The sequence below is a fragment of the Pseudophryne corroboree genome, chromosome 2 (assembly GCF_028390025.1).
Source record: "Pseudophryne corroboree isolate aPseCor3 chromosome 2, aPseCor3.hap2, whole genome shotgun sequence".
In the NCBI taxonomy this organism is placed as follows: domain Eukaryota; kingdom Metazoa; phylum Chordata; class Amphibia; order Anura; family Myobatrachidae; genus Pseudophryne; species Pseudophryne corroboree.
In genome coordinates, this window is record NC_086445.1 from 803,392,274 (window position 1) to 803,412,599 (window position 20,326).

Genomic DNA, 20,326 nt, shown 5'->3' on the forward strand with positions numbered 1-20,326 from the left:
TTATATAGTGAAAGGAGTAAGAAAGTGCATCACACTTGACAAAGAAATCCATGGACAATATGCTAACCATAGAAGAAAATATAATCAGCATTCTCCTGAATATTGCAAATGATAATGGTAATTTGCAGTGAAATGCCGGACAGCTTTAGTTTTACACTGCAATATACAGTAGATTTGAGTTTAAACGCGTTCTTTTCAGATCTAACTCTCTGCACATTTTACATCTGGCCCACCTGTAGTGCAGATAGTTTTACCAATGTGCAAAGTTATTTTATGTTTTACTCCGAACTCAGAAAACTCAGAATAAGCCCCAGTGTGCAGTAAAATAATAGCATTCTTGCCTAAAGAACAAGTGTTGACTTCAAGGAGAAATAGAAAGGAGAGATAAGCAAACTGTAAGACAAAAGCAACAAAAAGGCTTTCTTATGCTGGAATGTGTCCCTTTCTTATGCTGCATTCAGATCGCAAATGCCAGATCCTACCCGGTAAGAGAAACGTGTACTTACCGGGTGGGATCCGGCATTTGCGCTCCGTTGCTGGCTTTCCGGGTTGGTTGCCATAGCAGCAGAGGGCGCAGCAGCAGCAGGGGCGGGGGTGGAGGCGGCGCTGGGAGATGAGCTCATCTCCTGTGCCGCCTCTCCCTATGCTGTGAATGGGAGCCGTGTCGCATCGGAACGGCTCCCATTCACACTGCGCTTGACCCGGTAATCAACCCGGTAATAACCCTTCTTTTTTACCGGGTTGAACTACCGGGTCAGGCGACCCGCTAATTCTGAAAAGGAGCTTTCACATCGCACACTGACCCGTTTCGACACGGCAATATGCTGTGTCGATACCGGGTTTTTAGTGCGATGTGAAAGGGGTCTTATTGAGGGCTGTGATAGGCGATGCAATAGAAAAATGACTACTGGCTGTATCCATTTTAATACTGCAGAAACTGTTACAGGATAAATCTGTAGTCCAGAAGAAGAGTGTACATCTGACACCTCACACCTGACAGATTAGAGAAACGATCTACAATTTTTCATGAGAGCTGGAATTATCCAGAGAACATCTGATTTCCAGTGTACACATTACTCAATTATCATGCCTCACAGAAAAAAAGATAAAAGAATGTTGGGTACCCCACCTGATAAGGTCACCTGGCTGTGGTAGGTGGGTCAATATTTTTGACCAAAAATTATTCTGAGAATCTCAATTTTACTCCATGTTAAATTGCAGAGTTTATTATACATCTTCTGATTACAATGGTCTTAGTGTTTAGTGTGTATACCTGCCCCCTCCTCAACTACCACCCCCCTCAATTATCATGACTATCAGCACAATAAATGTCCCTGAAATACTTTCCTGTTGTCCCTGTGCAGCCAGAGAGGCACAGTTTCCCCTCCGGTTTTCAAAGATCGGGACACAGATATGATGCAAAAGATTAACACAGTTTTCTTCCACAATATGGTATGAGTCCTAAACCAATCATGATGCCTGATGTCTGGTACAGTCTTAACAGTAATGGGTTTGTATAGAATGACAGTAATTAACACTTTCATTCAACAAGGCTGTTTCTCAAATATGGACAATGTACAATTTAATGTTATCTATAACAAAGTAATATACTTGAACATTAGAGATTCTGCACCCACAACACACACACTAAAGTAAATTGTCGCTCTCTCATATCTGCAGAGCCATAACTAGACATTTTGGTGCCCTGTGCCAGAAAGAAAATTAGTGACTATCCCCCCATAATTCAAACAGGGGAAAAATATAGGGGTATGACTTCATGTTGAAGGGGTGTGGCCACAGAAAAGTACCAATTCATATTACACCGCACAGTAGTGTCTGTTATTCAAATGACACCACACAGTTGTACCTCTTATACACATTACACCACAGTAGAGCCCGTTATACACATTACGCAGGTAAAGCCCCTTATACACATTGTGCCAGGTCAAACCCCTTATACACATTATGGGCGGGATGTACTAAGCTCTCCCGCCATGGAATCTCTCCTTCTCTGTGCTCCCGGTTGCCATCTCCATGGTAACCGCTCTCCTCCCACTGGCCGGCAATGCTCTTCACTCCCCATACATTCCGCATCGAGGGCAAGAGTAATAATGGCTCCCGGAAGGAGAGAGTTCCGGCATCCCATAGTCATGATGGGAGGCGCATATGCAGGAGAATAGGAAGGGGGGAGCGCGGCTAAGACAAGGCAGTGTCCCGAGTGGCCGCGGCAGGGAGTAGGCGGAACAACTGTAGAGGGGGAGAACTAAGGGGAGCGAAGGGCAGCGCCGGCCAGTGGGAGGAGAGTGGTTACCATGGAGAAGGCACCAGGAGTGCAGTGAAGGGGAGATTCTGCGGCGGGAGAGCTTAGTACATCCCGCCCTTAAGGTAAAGCCCCTTATACACATTGTACCAGGTCAAGCTCCTTATACACTTATGCAGCATAAAGCCTCTTATACACATTATGTTGGCAGACCGCCTGACAGTGCAGCCAGGGTTTGCTACACATGCTGGGCGGCTTTGCCCTGTGCTTGGCAGAACCCAACATGTGAGGAGATGGACGCAGATCTTGCTGCATATGCGGTGATCTGTGTTCATCTCTAAATCAGGTCCTACATCAGGTAGAGCCCCTTATACACATTACACCAGGTAAAGCCCCTATAGATAGAGAGTGTGTAATTACACCTGCACCCCCTCCACAGCACAGCTCTGTTTCACTTACACAACTCTGATGAACAGCGCATGACTCTGACGAACACTGCTCAGCGCCGGCCTCCTGTATCAGAAGTTCAGCAGGAGTGCACTCCACAAATGGCTCCTGTCCCCGTATGTCCCGCTGGAGAGAACAAGGGCGGGAGGGGGGGGGGGGGGGTGGAGCACACAAGACATACACCTGGACTCTCACTAGTACCCAGCATTGTCTGCTGTAATTATGTTGCAGCAGACAGCAATGATGCGGACGTGTGTCTTCATAGCAACTGGCAGCGTGCGAGGCACCGTTTGCACCACCCTAATTAGGACCCTGCAAATCTACATGGACTACAGCTCACACTATACTGTATCAATTAAATTGCATTGAAATCCTATACAAAAATAGTAAATTACCAATACTTATGTGTCCTTGTACACAGCTTCACTGGCCCCGGCAGTGTGAATTTGCCTGAGGGTTACTCAGATGTCTGATGTTCACGCAGTTGATCCAATGCCACATCTTCAGATACAGCAGCGGATCAGAGAATCCAACAATGGGCAGTATGGATGGTGTAATTGTCAGCATTACTGCCTCATAGCACTGGGGACATGGGTTCATTTCCCACCATGGCACTAACTGTGTGGAGTTTGTATAGTCTCCACGTACTTGTGTGGGTTTCCTCCAGGTACTCAGGTTTCCTCTCACACTACAAAAATATACTGGTAGGTTAATTGGCTCCCAACAAAGTTAACCCTAGAGTTTAAGTGTCTATGTACATGTGATGGGTGTGGATCATTAGATCGACAGTGTCTAGGTCGACAGGGTTTGAAGGACGACAGGGTTTCTAGGTTGACATGTTCTAGGTTGACAGGTCAAAAGGTCGACATGAGTTTTTCATGTTTTTTTTGGTGTTGTTTTCTCCGTACAGTGACCGGGAAGCCCAATTAGTGCACCGTGTCCCCTCACATGGCTCGCTTCTCTTGCCATGCTTCGGGCAAGGTGCCTCGCTCCCCTACTGCTGCGCTCGGCATAGGTTACTATTCCCAATCATAGTCCGCGTGGATCGTTAAGTATGAAAAAGTTCAAAAAAAGAACAAGAACATTAAAAATTCATGTCGACCTTTTGACCTGTCGACCTAGAACAGGTCGACCTTCAAGCCATGCCGACCTAGTGACTGTCGACCTATAGTGGTCGACCTAAACATTGTCGACCTAGACACTGTAAATCTTCAGACCGGATCCCCATGTGATAGGGAATGTAGATTGTAAGCTCCACTGGGACAGGGACTGATGTCAACGGCCAAATATCTCTCTGTAAAGTGTTGCGCAATATGTGTATGCTATATAAATAACTGCCAATAAATGAAAATACCCATCACAAATGATCTCGCCCATATGCATCACAAACTACAGGATATTCAAAATCCATATTATTCTAATTGCAGCACACAATCCAGGATGGTAATGCAATCTCAGCCCCCAGTTTCCAGCCGCCAGAATGCCGGCAGCGGGCGAACGCTAGAAAGCCCCTTGCAGGATCGCTCACCACACTGCGGGCTCGGTGGCTCGCTGCACTCGCTACAGGTTTAAATTCCACTCTATGGATGTAGTGGATACCCACGAATGGGAAGAGCCTTGGCGCAGCTGTCTGCATTTTCATCGGTCAGGATCACCGCGTCAGTATTCTGACCAGCGGGATCCCGACCGCTGGGATAGTAACTAAATCCCCACTATCCCACATGTATCAATCACACAGTCTTTTTGCCGCCATAATAACCCGATGCCAACAAATGAACCAATACGCAGACATATTATTTACCCACAGCAATGTCCCCTTATGCAGCAATGTCTGTGTGTAAAAAGGTTAAAAAAAAACCTTCTGCTTTGTCTCCCAAGAGAAAGCTCTAAAAAGTGCATTAGGACTCAATTCAATTATCCACTATAATGCGGCTGCGCACATCACAGAAAATTACAAAAGAGGAGCTTTGTTCCTTTTACAGCCCACAGTCGATATTGTGCAAGGGAAAATGCTGTCATAAGACATTTAAAAATATATGTTTTATTTGCTCTAAATGTCTAAGCTTTTATTTCAGCCAATTGTAGGTATAATGTATTTTATAAAGTTAACAGCACCAATATAAGTATGTACTGTTTAGATTTTAAAAATGCAATAAGGAGCACATCTTATAATCTACCTTATGCAGGCCACACATCTGTGCCGCGATTCCCCGTTCTGCAAATTGGACATCGATGATTGGCAATCCGTTACGGATTGGGGAAAGTCAACATTTAAAAATCTCTGACTCCGCAATTTTGGCCATTTTTGGGTCAGAATGTGGGAATCGAGATTGTCCAACATGCGTCAGCAGAACAGGCAACTGTCCCAATACAGACTAGCTGTATGGGTCCCTTTTATGCCTAAGTATTTCCCAAGCCTACTAGCAGTATAGCTAACAAAGATCATTCAAATATTTATTTAGGAGTGATGCAATATACTGTAGTGAGCTTATTAGCACTCTTCTCTTATAGAAAATGTCTTACACATTCACTACGGTGCCACAATTACTTATTTTATGGCAGTACGGATGGTGTAATGGTTAGCATTACTGCCTCACAGCACTGAGGTCATGGGTTCGATTCCCACCATGGCCCTAACTGTGTGGAGTTTGTATATTCTCCCCGTACTTGCGTAGGTTTCCTCCGGATACTCCGGTTTCCTCCCACAATCCAAAAATATACAGGTAGGTTACTTGGCTCTCAACAAAATTAACCCTAGCGTGAATGGGTGCGTGTACATGTGGTAGGGAATATAGATTGTAAGCTCCACTGGGGCAAGGACTGATGTGAATGGCCAAATATTCTAAGTAAAGCGCTGTGGATTATGCATGCGCTATATAAATAACTGGTAATTTTGTATGCTCTATTTAATTTTCAACATCAATGTTAAACGATATGAATGTAAACTAAAAAAAAGAAACATTTATTGTGAAAAAAAATGCATTTTGTATGGCTGCTTCTGCAAAGCAAATAATGGTCACTTCCAACTCAAGTGGATGCCTTAGTTTAAAAGTTAAATAAGGTAAGTTATATAATAAAAATAGTGCATTACTAGAGTTGGTTTTGTGTCACATGACTATAAAGTTGTTAGTATTATCTATGGTTTGATGTGTGCACATGACTACTGTTAAAGCTATGGCACCTGGTTTTACATCACAACATGACAAGACTTGTCAAGTAGCTATTTTTGTACACTCTGGGTGTGGGGCATAGCTTGGACAATATGGAGTTTCCATATGGATATACATCTTGTCAAAATGATACGCTGTTCTGTTTGCTTACTCTTGGTGTGCAAGTTAGCCTAGTTCAAAGGAACACACTAATAAAACACAGCAGGAGAATTAGCTTTAAGTGATATGATATGAGCAAACACAATTTTTTGGTTCCCTAGGCCTTTACTGCCATTTGGTTGTAACTCTACTTGGATTCATTTCTTACTGTATATCTTTTATATTAGGTATATACAGTATACCGTATATATACAGTATATACAGTATATCAAAATAGTTCATCACTATTAGTGTATACGGTTGCATGTAGTACAGTATGTATGTTAAAAATAATTAATACTTTAATAAAAGCATAAATTAATAAGGCTCTAAATCCTGCTATGGCGGGGTTGGGTAGTAAGCATGTTCTGCAGGGCCGAGCTTATGGCACCCTTGCTTTTATGAAGTTTGAACAGTTCAGTAGAATATCCCGGCAGTCAGGAGACCGACGCTGGGATCCCGACAGACGGAATACCGGTGGTGAGCGCAGTGTGTCCCCTCGCGGGCACGCTATGCTCTTCACGCTTTGGCCCCGGTGGTGTCCTTTGGTCGCCACAAGGTTCTTGTTCCCCTCGCGTGATGGTGTGGATCACCAGACCGACCGACGGTATGTCACCAGGTGTTGGGATTCCAGCATCGGTATCCTGATCGCCGGGATCATGATAGCCGGGAACATTACTGCATACCCTATTGAAGATGGATGGGTTTATTCTATATACAGTAGGATCTTACATTAAGTGTAAGTAAGTCATTACTTTACTTCACATTTAGGAGTCGCACTAGGTGAGTCAATAGGTACAAAACATAGGTGCAAAATCTAGACACATTACTACAGTATATTGCCATCTGGGGCACAACCACGGAGACGCAAATTTACACAATTAGTTGCAACACCACCAATGAAGTTACAAACTAGGGCCTGATTCAGAGGTGGAACGCAACTGCATTAGCAATAGTGGCTGCTGTCGGAACACCGGGAGTGATAATATGCAAATGCCAATAATAGCCTTCGTTTTACAGAGAGTACAAGCGCTGAGGTGCCTACTTTCAGTGTCCAGCATCGGTAATTCTGAAGCCTCCACCATCGGCACACCATCGACACTTGCGGCAGCCTATGACCTGCTCAGTGTTTTCTTCTGAAATTCCTCTAAACATTGCCTCTGTGGCTGTTGATCTGCATTTTGGAAAGCAGCCACTATCACTGATACCCCTGTGACCTTCCCATAACATGTCTATGAGACGGTCTTTTTTTGCAAACACTTCAGGCCACCTCCCAGTCACCACCAAGGTACGCCCATGGTTGAGGTAACCTAAAGATTAAAAAAGGTAAAAAATAAAATAAAGGGGGGGGGGGGGGGCAGGGCAGAGTAGATGGCCATCAAATTCTATGTTTCTATGTTGTGCACTGCCAGTTCTATTCAAGCGACTCCATATACTGTACAACAGCAGTCTCTGCATACAGTCAGGGGAACACATGCATCATAGGCATTTTCTGGGGATTTTGTGCATGCTAATTAGCAGAAAACTGTGAAAAATCAGCATTGCTTCCTCGTCCGAATCAGCCCTTAATATTAAAAGACCCCTAAAACTAAACGAGCATTACTCTCTTTCCTGACAGCCTAGCCGTTCATGCCCTGATCCATGTTAACAAAAGGATGATATTTTGTTAATCTCAACTATGAACAACATGTCAGTAAACACTCATATTACTGTAATAATTGCAACCATTAAGAAATCTATACACTTAAGGCAAGATTCAAATAAAGCTAAATCAATACTGCAACATCCTATAATAAGTTCATAGACATCTTTATTATATATTTTTTCAACTGTACATTGTATAATTAAACCCTAATTTTAAACACATTCCTTTTAAACCAAGGTAATTATTTACATTGCGACATACAATATTCCGCTGTTCTGTTATAGCAATGATGAGGTCGGCTGAACGCACCATGAGAAAAATCTCTGGCTAACACTCAGTGCCAAATCTAATAGATATGTTCTAAAAACATTTCACATCACAGTTTATGCATCAATGAACCTTTAATGGTTTGTATTCCACTATGGGCTCTGCTTTATATAGTCAATATTGCAAACAGAATTCTTTGTTGTGACTTATGGCAGGAGAATGTACAACATCTGGAATCATGTGTTAACTTGAATTTTATCAATTTGTGGTGAGTCAAAAATATTTTTTTTAAATTACTTTTGATGGACAAAATTTGGATCCATTTGGATAACAGATGGTAATAGTAAGGATCGCATTAAATAATATGAGCCAAAATATTCTTGAGGGTACATCAGACTTGTTCAGTGATTGCGCATTACTGTATGAATTCTAGCTGTGTGGTTAATCTGTATCTAACAACCAAACATACTAACATTTGAATCACTTAAACTAGCTTACTCATATGGGCTAATGCAAGAGACGAATCTGAGAAAAGAGTTAAAAACCATCTGTCGCCTACTCAAAGCTGACATAGCTGTGGGTTGAGCTAATGTTCACGCCAATGCATCCTATCTAATCACTAGGAAGCAGAGTGTCATGAATGTTTGTCAAGTTTCATAAATATTGGTCCTTAACTGCCTCTGAACTGAAAGGTTATATTCTCATACAACAGAATGGTTCCATCTATAGGTATACTGCAGTTGACATATTATTAAACAAAAACAGAGAAAAGCCTTTGTATAGCTCTCCAGACTATTGATGGATACTGCATGGAGATGAAAATCAGTAATTAAGCCAACAACCAAAATGACCTTAAGATCTGTCACATGGAGATTTTACCATACATTTGTGAAGAATAAAAGCTAGACTTTCTACTTTTGCATCTTATGTTTAATTAACTTTAATGTTTACTACCTTTAAGGCTTATCACCATTATAATAATTTGAACCTTTCAACAGTTGATCAACAAGAATAATATCATCCTATATTTAGCTTATTTCAGTAGTGTAAAGCTAAGGATTCAAATACTGAACATGAAACCAACAGTGAGTGTAACCAGATATATTGAGGGTTGTGTTAGTGATTGCTGACCCTGACCTCAAAAAGATATAAAGTAATATACTCCTATGGCTGCTTGAAGTCCCCTCAAAGCCATTTCTGCTACCCCTCATAACATGACACTTTCTCTTTCCCACAATATACAGTTGCAAGAAAAAGTATGTGAACCCTTTGGAATTTCCTGGTTTTGTGCATAAATTGGTCATAAAATGTGTTCTGATCTTCATCTAAGTCACAACAATAGACAAACACAGTCTGCTGAAACTAATACCACACAAACAATTATATGTTCTCATGTTTTTATTGAACACTCCATGTAAACATTCACAGTGCAGGGTGTACATAGTATGTGAACCCTTGGTTTTAATAACTGGTTGAGCCTTCTTTGGCAGCAATAACCTCAACCAAACGTTTCCTATAGTTGCATATCAGGGGGAATTTTGGACCATTCCTCTTTACAAAACTGTTTCAGTTCAGCAATATTCTTGGGTTATCTGGTGTGAATCGCTCTCTTGAGGTCATGCCAAAGCATCTCAATCGGATTGAGGTCAGAACTCTGACTGGGCCACTCCAGAAGGCGTATTTTTCTTCTGTTGAAGCCATTCTGTTGTTGATCTACTTCTGTGTCTTGGGTCATTGTCCTGTTGCATCACCAATCTTCTGTTGAGCTTCAATTGGTGGACAGATGGCCTCAAGTTCTCCTGCAAAATATCTTGATAGACTTGGGAATTAATTTTTCCATCAATGATAGCAATCTGTCCAGGCCCTGAGGCAGCAAAGCAGCTCCAAACCATGATGCCCCCTCCACTGTACTTCACAGTTGGGATGAGGTTTTGATGTTGGTGTGCTGTGACTTTTTTTCTCCACACATAGTGGTTTGTGTTCCTTCCAAACAACTCAACTTTGGGTTCATCTGTCCACAGAATATTTTGCCAGTAGTGCTGTGGAACATTCAGGTGCTCTTTTGCAAACTTCAAATGTGCAGCAATGTTTTTTTTGGACAGCAGTGGCTTCCTCCATGGTATCCTCCCATGAGCTCCATTCTTGTTCAGTGTTTTACGTATGGTAGATTCATCAACAGAGATGTTAGCATGTGCCAGAGATTTCTGTAAGTCTTTAGCTGACACGCTAGGATTCTTCTTCACCTCATTGATCATTCTTTGCTGTGCTCTTGCAGTCATCTTTACAGTCATCTCCCACTCCTAGGGAGAATAGCAACAGTGCTGAACTTTCTCCATTTATAGACAATTTGTCTTACCGTGGACTGATGAACATCAAGGCTTTTAGAGATACTTTTGTAACCCTTTCCAGCTTTATGCAAGTCAACAATTCTTAATCGTAGGTCTTCTGAGAGCTCTTTTCTGCATTGCATGGTTCACATCAGGCAGTGCTTCTTGAGATTTGCAAATTCAAAACTGGTGTGTTTTTTATAGGGCTGGGCAGCTTTAACCAACACCTCCAATCTTGTCTCATTGATTGGACTCCAGGTTGGCTGACTCCTGACTCAAATTAGCTCTTGGAGAAGTCATTAGCCTAAGGGTTCACATACTTTGTCCACCCTGCACTGTGAATGTTTACATGGTGTGTTCAATAAAAACATGAGAACATATAATTGTTTGTGTGGTATTAGTTTCAGCAGACTGTGTTTATCTATTGCTGTGACTTAGATGAAGATCAGAATACATTTTATGACCAATTTATGCAGAAATCCAGGAAATTCCAAAGGGTTCACATACTTTTTCTTGCAACTGTAGTATAATTTCATTTTAAAGGGTTTTTTCAATAATTGTTACGTCTCAATGTCACTCAGACATATACAGTACACAGTAAAATTAAATATATAAAATAAATAAGACAATGATAGTTCTGCCTTAAATTGAGTTACTGTACATAAATTACGCACATTATTTTGTTCCCAAACATGTTATATAATGCTTTCTCACACTATAGTAAGGGGATTTGTTATTCCTATGCCCCCATTTTAATTATAAGACCATCTGTTTACAGTGCTATTTATTTTCCAACTGATAGTTAAAGAATAACAATCAAGAGGGATCTCAAATAAGGTTTGTGACATACTTGCCACCTTCTATAACTTCCTCTCTGGGAAAACACAGTCCAAGTGGCTAGCACAAGTGGCATGGTAATGCACCTTGTATCATCAAGCCCTGCCCTATGTGACGTAACCCCATGAATGGCAGTATAACATAATTTGTGGAAGGTTTCTGGGAGAGATGTGTTTTCTCCGAGGAGTAAAGCCAGTTACACACTAGATGATATTTTAAACAAATTTTCTGAAAACGACCATTCGTTGCGACAAATTAGTTTTATCATCCAGTGTGTTCGCATTATATTTCTAGCGATATGCACTCCCGGGGGTCGCTAGCAACATCTTCTGTCATCTGTACATGCAGCTCAATTTCAACAATGTAGTTAACGACTAGGACCATATCGCGCAGTGTGTACACTAGCAACGATGAATGACTAATTTAAACTAGGCTGAAACCCAACAATTTGGTAGTATCAGACAACTCATGGACAGGGCGATCTTTTTGTGTGGGCTCAATGAGCAGTTGCCCAAGGGCACCAGTAGTATAAGGGCACTAGGCTGATAGCTGAGGGTCCCCTTTTTCCAGGGATACTAGCTTTTTAAAAATCAGCTTTGGGAAACTGGAGATATCCGACTTCAAAGCAGTGGTCCACATCTGAGCCTGTTAATTGCTCTTCCCAACCAGATATCTCGGGTTCTGTCTGACTTTGAGTTTTTCTGAGAGTTTCCTCCAGAAGATGGGAGCATGTCTCTACTATGTCCAGAATCAGAGATATTAGCCTTCCAGCAGCTGATCCCTGCTCTAGCTCCACATGCCTGGTATGCAGTTTTATATTTTTGCCGGTGGATTTTGCTGACTCCTGAACTCTGATCCCAAAGTTCCCAGTAAATCCTGAAAGGTGGGACTCTTTCATTTCTTATACATTTGAAAGCTAAGAAATCTATTTCCAGGCACTGGAGATATCTGCAGTCAAGCCAGCTGCCATCTCATTGGAAAATGATAAATATTAAGCCCACTCCACTATACACCCCTTCCCTGCGCATTAAACACCCCCTATAAGTTACATTGAAATAGTGGATGCGGTAGGCAAGCCATTATTTATGGCCATAACAAAGCGAAGAACCTTCACTCAAAACACAACATTTTATTGTAATTATTACTATTAATCAATTGGTAGTGTTTGAATTGTGCACCTGCAACCTTGTCTTTGTATGGAGTACTGAAAGGTCTTCGCAGGGTCGCACCTCATTACCAGTTTGCACCCCAGAATCCCTTACCTGTATACCTAATGCTGGTATTTACATACACAATAGAAGGCCGGAGATCCTTTCTGCCTGGTGGTAGCACCTACACCCACCTGCCCTACATATTGGTTTTAATTAGGTTCCTAACATTTCTTATGCTGGGTACACACTGGCAGATATATTGGCCAATCAGTTGGTTGTTCAATTTATCTTTTGCTGATCTGCAGGTGTGTACAAGCAATATGTCTGTGAAAGACGTCTTTCACAGATATATTGCATCTGCTGTGCAACACAGCAGATGACCAATATATCTGCAGATATATTAGTGCATCTTTCAGTGTGTATGAACAATCCCCATCTGCATATATAGCTGCAGATAGATTTAACAGCAGATATATCTTTAAGATAAATTGGCGCATCTTTCTGTGTGTATGAACAACCACCATCTGCAGATATATCTGCAGATCGATTGAACTGCAGATATATCTGCCAGTGTGTACCCAGCTTTAGACTGCTTGCAGAGCAAGGCAAGTCCTGCACAAATGTATATTAGATTGTCAGATCTGGGGTGCGGGTCCCCCTGGACTGCTGTGGCTGGTTGGCCTCAGAAGCAACACAGATTATCACTTAATATCGTATTTCCTTTCATCACTTTTGTGTGCGTTGTTTCAATATAACTCATTTTCCACCTTCACTTCTCACTACTTTACCTCTCACCCCGTTACCTCTCACTATTTTACCACTGCTGTTTTCAGAAGCCTCTCTCACTAACCTACTATATACTGTATATATTTCAACTTTACTGTTGCCCTGGGGTTACTCGGCTGCTTAGGTTTGGGGTGTCGCGCGCACTAGACTTGTACTCTGCAATATGTTAGGGACTTAGCCGATTAATGAGGTCACCTGGACGCGGTGGTAAAGCCATTATTTATGGCCATAACTATGCAAAGAACCTCACTTAAAAAGTAAAATTTGATTGCAATGATTATTATTAATCAATTGGTAGTGTTTGAATTGTGCTCCTGCAACCTTGTCTTTGAATGCAGTACTGAAAGGTCTCCACAGGGTCGCACCTCTCATTACCAGTGTGCACCGTAGAATCCTTCCCCTGTATACCAGAAGATAGAACACCCTCCACTGCCCACGTGACATCAAAGTTGCTGCTGATAGCACACCCCACCCCTACCGCTGGAGGATGGGTAGGGGCCCCAGTGCATTGCTTTGCACAGGGGCCTACACTGCCTTTGAGATGGCCCTGGCAGTAACGTCAACTTTCTCTAATACAGGTTGAGTATCCCATATCCAAATATTCCGAAATACGGAATATTCCGAAATACGGAATCTTTTGAGTGAGAGTGAGATAGTGAAAACTTTGTTTTCTGATGGCTCAATGTACACAAACTTTGTTTAATACACAAAGTTATTAAAAATATTGTATTAAATGACCTTCAGGCTGTGTGTATAAGGTATATATGAAACATAACTGAATTTTGTGAATATACACACACTTTGTTTAACGCACAAAGTTATTAAAAATATTGGCTAAAATGACCTTCAGGCTGTGTGTATTAGGTGTATATGAAACATAAAGGCATTCTGTGCTTAAACTTAGGTCCCATCACCATGATATATCATTATGGTATGCAATTATTCCAAAATACGGAAAAATCCGATATCCAAAATACTTCTGGTCCCAAGCATTTTGGATAAGGGAGACTCAACCTGTACAACACAACAGCAACAGTTGCATTTTATCAATTCGGATGAAGGAAACCTAGGTTTAGGTTCTCGTGAAGGTGTTGGGATGGCTAATATATAAATGACACTCAATCATTTTTGTTATATTTCCCAATGCATCTCCACATGGGGCACAGACATGGAATAGCTATTTGCTTCCCCATTTCAGAGATGGACTATAATGTCACTGCCCGATGCTACATTCCCAGTTACACTTCCTCCCACCTATTAATCAGAGGCTATTATATTATTATATTTAATTTAGACCCTGAAATACAAAAATTGACCAAACATTAACCCAGATCAATTTTTTGTAAATATACCCCTAAATCTCACATTTATTAACAGGTGATTTTTTTATTTATTTTTTTAAATGATGCCAAAAATTATATGTTAGTACATGTGTGATTTAGACCCTGAAATACAAAATCAATCAATATAAATAAAATCGACCAAACATCGACCAAAAAGCGTTCAAAATCGACTTTTATTAAATCTACCCCTTGACTTTTAAGAACATTATATATACCCCTTGACTTAAAATACTCAACTTCAGTTTCTTCTCCCCTGATTAAATGGAGACTATGGCACGATTTTTATACTACCTATCTTGCTCCAACGAGTTCCTCTTCTAATTTGTGTGCTTACTATGATTTCTTCTCCCTGAAATGTGTGTAATTACGTGTCTTGTATGACATATGCTCCAATTTGTTCCCCCATCCCTTCCTTTTATATCCCTTGTTTTGTTCTCTCTTGCTTTCTGTTTTATTAAGCTGTCAATCTTACATGCGATTGACATCTCTGATAAAATTGTATTCTTTGTTCAATAAAAATTGATTTAAAAAAAGAATATATTAAAATTAACTTAAAAGACAGACATACAGCTGTTATATACGTACATTAAAGGCAATATGTTTATATTCACATCTTATTTTTCTGCAATATGCAATTACTGTATGTGTGTATCATGTGACAGATTACCAATATATGTTTTTACCTTCATATAGAAATACATATAATTTTTTTTTTTTTTTTAAACAGTTTTGCTGTGAGTTTATTTTTGGTGTATTCACTTGGAAATACCAATTGCTGCATAACTATAAACAAGCCTAATGTCTTTACACTCCTGAGCAGTACAATGTTCAGTATGACACAATGAATATTAGAAGTTTGCAAGTTCTGGTGCTTTTAAGTAAGTACAGTATATGTTTATTTTTTATATATATCTGCATCTCACAGCAGAATGTATTACAATTGACAGTACTCCTCTCTACATAATAAAATGATGATGTTTTATCTATCCAACTAGAGAGATAGCCAGCAGTCTGATTTTAACTGCAACTACCCACAGCTGTAATTTTTTTACATTCGATCCACTTGAAAGAGAAGGGTTCTATAGGCCGAATCACATCATTTAAAGCAAAGTGAAGATGATTTTAGATTGATGGCAATCACATGATGCTCATTTCCACTCATGTGACGAAGCCCTTTTAGGCTAGTTTAGACCTTGTTCTATTGACCCTACCAGCTAACTGTTAAGTAATACAATTTGGCTATGGTTACCCAAAGCAGCGACTGCACTGACCTTCCAGGTCAAGGAGGGGCCGCTTAGCTCATATAAACATACATGTTATGCTGTATGTAATATATATGCTGGCTGGTTATCCCGGGATTGGCAGTGCTGTGTGTGCAGCACCCGGACTCAGCATTAGGCTTCACTTGTAATCCCAGACTCCCATTGGCTAGTTTCACGGGAGTCTGGGGTCGGGCTTAAAAGTAACGTGAAGCCTAATGCTGAGTCCAGATTCAGCACAGTGGCTTTATATACACAACACAGCCGATCCCTGGGATAACCAGCCAGCACATATATTACATACAGCCTAACATGTATGTTTATATATGCTAAGCGCCCCTCCCCCCACCTGCACTGTGTGGTTGTGCTGCAGCCCCCACAGCTGTTACACATATTGCACATTTTTGTTATGTCATAAATTATATAAAAGTGCTAAAATAAGCAGTTATTTTCAGACATTCACTGCATCCATCCCTTTTACACAAATAATATCAGGCTTTCAAATAAGCAAAAAGTATCTCTTTATACTTGACTCATCCTATCACTGCCCAGTACTTATATACATACAATACACAAAACCCCCTAGTTAGTATGCATAGTTGCCATCTTGGCATGCAAAAGTTGATGAACATTCCAGGAACAACTATATCCCATGATCTTCCATGTCACGGCTAAATCAATGCAGGTATCTATACCCCACAAATACTTTAACTATGTGCTTACTTTTTTCTTAAGCTATTATAATATTACTTCTCCAATTATGCATGTGCCATCATTTTTGACAAACTGCAACACATGGGTACATAGATCTCTTAATCATGCAGAAATGTGACTTTTGTGTCTGTGTGTACTCTAGAGGGGCCTGTTGGACCAGACACATCACAGTCCATATTTCCTCTCACGGAAACCAGCAAAAGTTACTAGGTCATATTGTACTGTGACTTTGTTTTTCAGAATAAATATTCATCCAACATTATAGTATAATAATATAAAACAACATAAAAGCAAAAATATTTTACAAGGAATGGTTCTTTTAGAATATAACATTTCCTAATTGACATAATAAAGCATACTTTTATTTTGCCGTAAACTACTGTACATACATAAAAAGTCACTTATTGTTCAGGAAAGTAAAATAGCAGAAATGAAGTAAATAGGCCATACCTTTGCAGTGCACTTGTGCTGTGGATGATTAATAGAATCTACATAGTGATGCCTCATGCATCGGTCAGGATCCGATTCTGTGAGGAAAGTATTGCTCTTTTTACTGTCAGCGTTACTTAAAATTGTCACCATTGTAAATACAGAAAGGCATGCTACTAGGACATAGTTTCCCATTGTTCTCTACAATTCTTCTCAGACGCAGCAAAATGAGGACCATATAATGTAGGACCTAGAAGCACAGTCTGCGTGTTCTTTGAAGAATAATGTTAATTTCTTGCATTATCTTCCCAGCTGCCATTGGTTCTGAGGCTGCGTTTGGATGACAAACTGGTAATCCATTCTTGCTTTTGCTATAATGTTAAAAAAAGAAAATGTCATCAATTAAAAATATAATTCCTTAAAATGGCATGAAATTAAATTGCTGTAAACCACCATAAACAAGATTATATCACGTACATGTTACAGGAGAAACAATATGCACATGATATGCTTTCAAGCTTTTAGCAAGAAAAAAAAAAGTTGTTTCTAAACGTCTAAACTAGCCTTTGTTTGTACACGTGCTAGTTATTAAATTACATTTATTATTATGTGTTAGTGTAGAAACATTAACATCAAGAATTGTCTCCTGTTTCACTGCAGCCATTAACTGGAACGGAATTATTCAAGAGTGTTCTGCAAAATATTCGCCTCATTTCGCATTTGGCCACAAAATGTTGCATGTTTCATTTCAGGGAAGTGACTGTTATCATCTTTTCTCTATTCAAAGAATAGAAATTCTAATTTTCCAATACAGTGCTGAGGGGCTAATTCAGTAAGCCCCGCAGAAGTGCGTAAAACACTATTTGCCGATTTCCGCACTTCTGTGCATGCACGCACAAGTTTAAGAGCCAGCGGAGGTCGGAAACGGGGCGTCGATGACACATTTTGTGGGTGTCAATGGACCACTTTGGAGGCGCAGTCCGGACAACGCAGATGCGTCCGGACCATTTGCGCGGTGGCCTGCGGCGGCTGCGTGGCGTCACACGGAGCCTCTTCGACCCAAAAGATGGATGTCCTCTGACTATCTTCGCAGCTAGGCTGCATAGGCAGTAGGCAACCCTAATCATGCGAGTGCAGGAGGATTTACCACAAGGCAACCAAAGCAGCTGCTTAGGGCCCTGTTGCTCTCAGGGGGCCCTGCTGGTCCGAAATCCGTTTGGATGGTCGGCCATGTTAAGGTCGACAGTCATTAGCTTGACCACTATTGGTTGACATTGACATGGTCGACATGGACATATAGCCAACACATGAAATTGGTCGACACGGGACAGGCCGACACATGGGGGGGGGTTTACTTTTTCATACTTTATCATCCACATGGTCTACGATTGGGAATGGTAACCTTGCCTGCAGCATGGTGAGTGAAGTGAGCCATGCAAGGGGACACTGTACACTAATTGGGGTTCCTGGTCATGTTACAGGGAAAAAAATTACACCAAAAACAGTTAAAAAGCCCATGTCGACCTTTTCAAGTGTTGACTATTAGTCCACGTCGACCATGTCTATGTCGACCTCAACATGGTTGACCATTCATACCAGAACCGTTGGTCCTAAGGGGCCCACGACAAGGCTGTATAAAGGTCATTTCAGGTGGGCCATGAGCTTCACCGAAATTGTCCGAGAGCTGAGCTAGCTGGATACTCCCAGCAGGCTGTCAGTAATTAGACAGCTGTTGGGTGCCGGCTCCAGCGCATGCCTGTGTCTCCAGTCCTGCAGCACCGTGGGTGTGACCAGTCATGACACACGTATGTATGACATCAGATGCTTAGAGAGAGGAGCCGGGATGTGCACAGAAAAAAATAGTTCATGCAGTACTTTATTAAAGTATTTTCACCATTTTATATAACATCCACTACCTACTTCAAATTCCAATCAGGCGAATCCCAATCAGGCATCAGTGGTGGATGATGGGAGGGGGGAGGGGGTAGACAGAGTTATTTTAAGTACAGGCTTACATCTGCCTTTGACAACCATGGCTGGGGAGGAGGCACTCACTGACTTGTGATATATCAATATGCTATAATACTGTATTTTGAGTACTACTGTATATAGGAGATGCCTGATACAATCAGTGGGGCACTAATATATAATCAATACAGTCACACTGACTGAGGGGTGTAATCTTGGATATTATAAGGGATGGGGGACCTACTGGGCTGCTACAATTAGTAAGGGGGGGGGGGGAAGAGGCACTCATATAAAATGAAGTTAACACTAATGTAATTGGGTGTAATAACAGTAAAAGGTATGGGTGCCTGCATTTTATATCAGAGCCTCCCCCCCCTCCCCCCTGCACACACACACATACTGTTTGTAACACATTACCCATGCCCGGTTAGCAAGTCAGTGACTGTATTGACTAGGTATCAGTGACTTTAGTGTGACTCCATTATACGAGTTCTGACAATTAAGTAAGCAAACTGGCTACAGTGCAGTAGTGGATTTACCAGTAGGCATCCAAAGCAGCCGCAAGGGCCCGGTGGGTCAAAGAGGGCTCGTCGACAGATCATGGAGTCGGAGGGCATTTCTGATTTCCTCCGAAAAATGTCCGAGTGCTGGTCTGAATGAATACTCCCGGCAGGCTGTCAGTGATTAGATATCTGCCAGGTGTGATTTTAAGGGCAGCATGGACAGTGTTATGGTTAGCATTACTGCTTCACAGCACTCAGGTCATGGGTTCAATTCCCACCATGGCCCTAACTGTGTGGAGACAGTATATTCTCCCCATACGTGCATGATATTCCTCTGGGTACTCCGATTTCCTCCCACAATCCAAAAATATACTGGTAGGTTAATTAATAAAATTAACCCTAGTGTGAATGTGTGTGCATGTACATGTGATAGGGAATATAGGTTTTAAACTCCACGGAGGAAGGGACTGATGTGAATGGGCAAATATTCTCTGTAAATCACTGCGGAATATGTGTGTGCTATATAAGTAACTCGTAATAAATAATAATCAATACACTAGTACAACAACTATCCACCTGCTATAATTGGTTATGGGCAGATTGAGGCGCATACACTGATAGGGGGGCAGCAGGACCTGTCTGCTACAATTGGTGTGGGGGCACACTGAGGATTGTTTGAGGGGTCTTGCTTAGGACCCCATGAGGTCTAAATCCGTCTCTATGTGAGTGCATCTCTGTATTGCGATGCGTTCGCATGTTAGCGTGGGGGGCAGGACCGGCATGCCCCGCATGTTAAAGAAAAGGCGTTTTTTCGCACAACTACAACTCATGCTGAATTAGGCCCTGAGTGACAATCCACGGAACAGTGAAGCAAACATGGAATTGAAGACTCTGCTCTCCTCCTGACACAAATCTCAGCTCACTCAGGGGTCTATTTCAGTGATTTTCAACCTTTTTTTACTCGCGGCACACTGAACAATATTTTAAAATTGCCAAGGCACACCATCAGTTCCCAACAGAAAAAACAAAAATCACACATTGGCCCTCATAGTAAAAAAAATCCACACATACATTGGCCTACA

At 41.3% G+C, this 20,326-nt stretch overlaps 1 protein-coding gene across 5 annotated transcripts in view; it reads right to left on the bottom strand.

Moving 5' to 3' along the window:
• NDP (norrin cystine knot growth factor NDP) overlaps positions 1 to 20,326 on the bottom strand; it is a 207,417-nt gene that overhangs the window by 57,610 nt on the left and 129,481 nt on the right. For all 5 annotated transcript variants that reach the window (XM_063957343.1, XM_063957341.1, XM_063957342.1 and 2 more), the window contains exon 3: positions 16,795 to 17,144. In XM_063957343.1, the coding sequence (XP_063813413.1) occupies positions 16,795 to 16,968 (174 nt within the window). In that variant the 5' untranslated portion in view covers positions 16,969 to 17,144. The remainder of the gene's footprint in view (positions 1 to 16,794; positions 17,145 to 20,326) is intronic.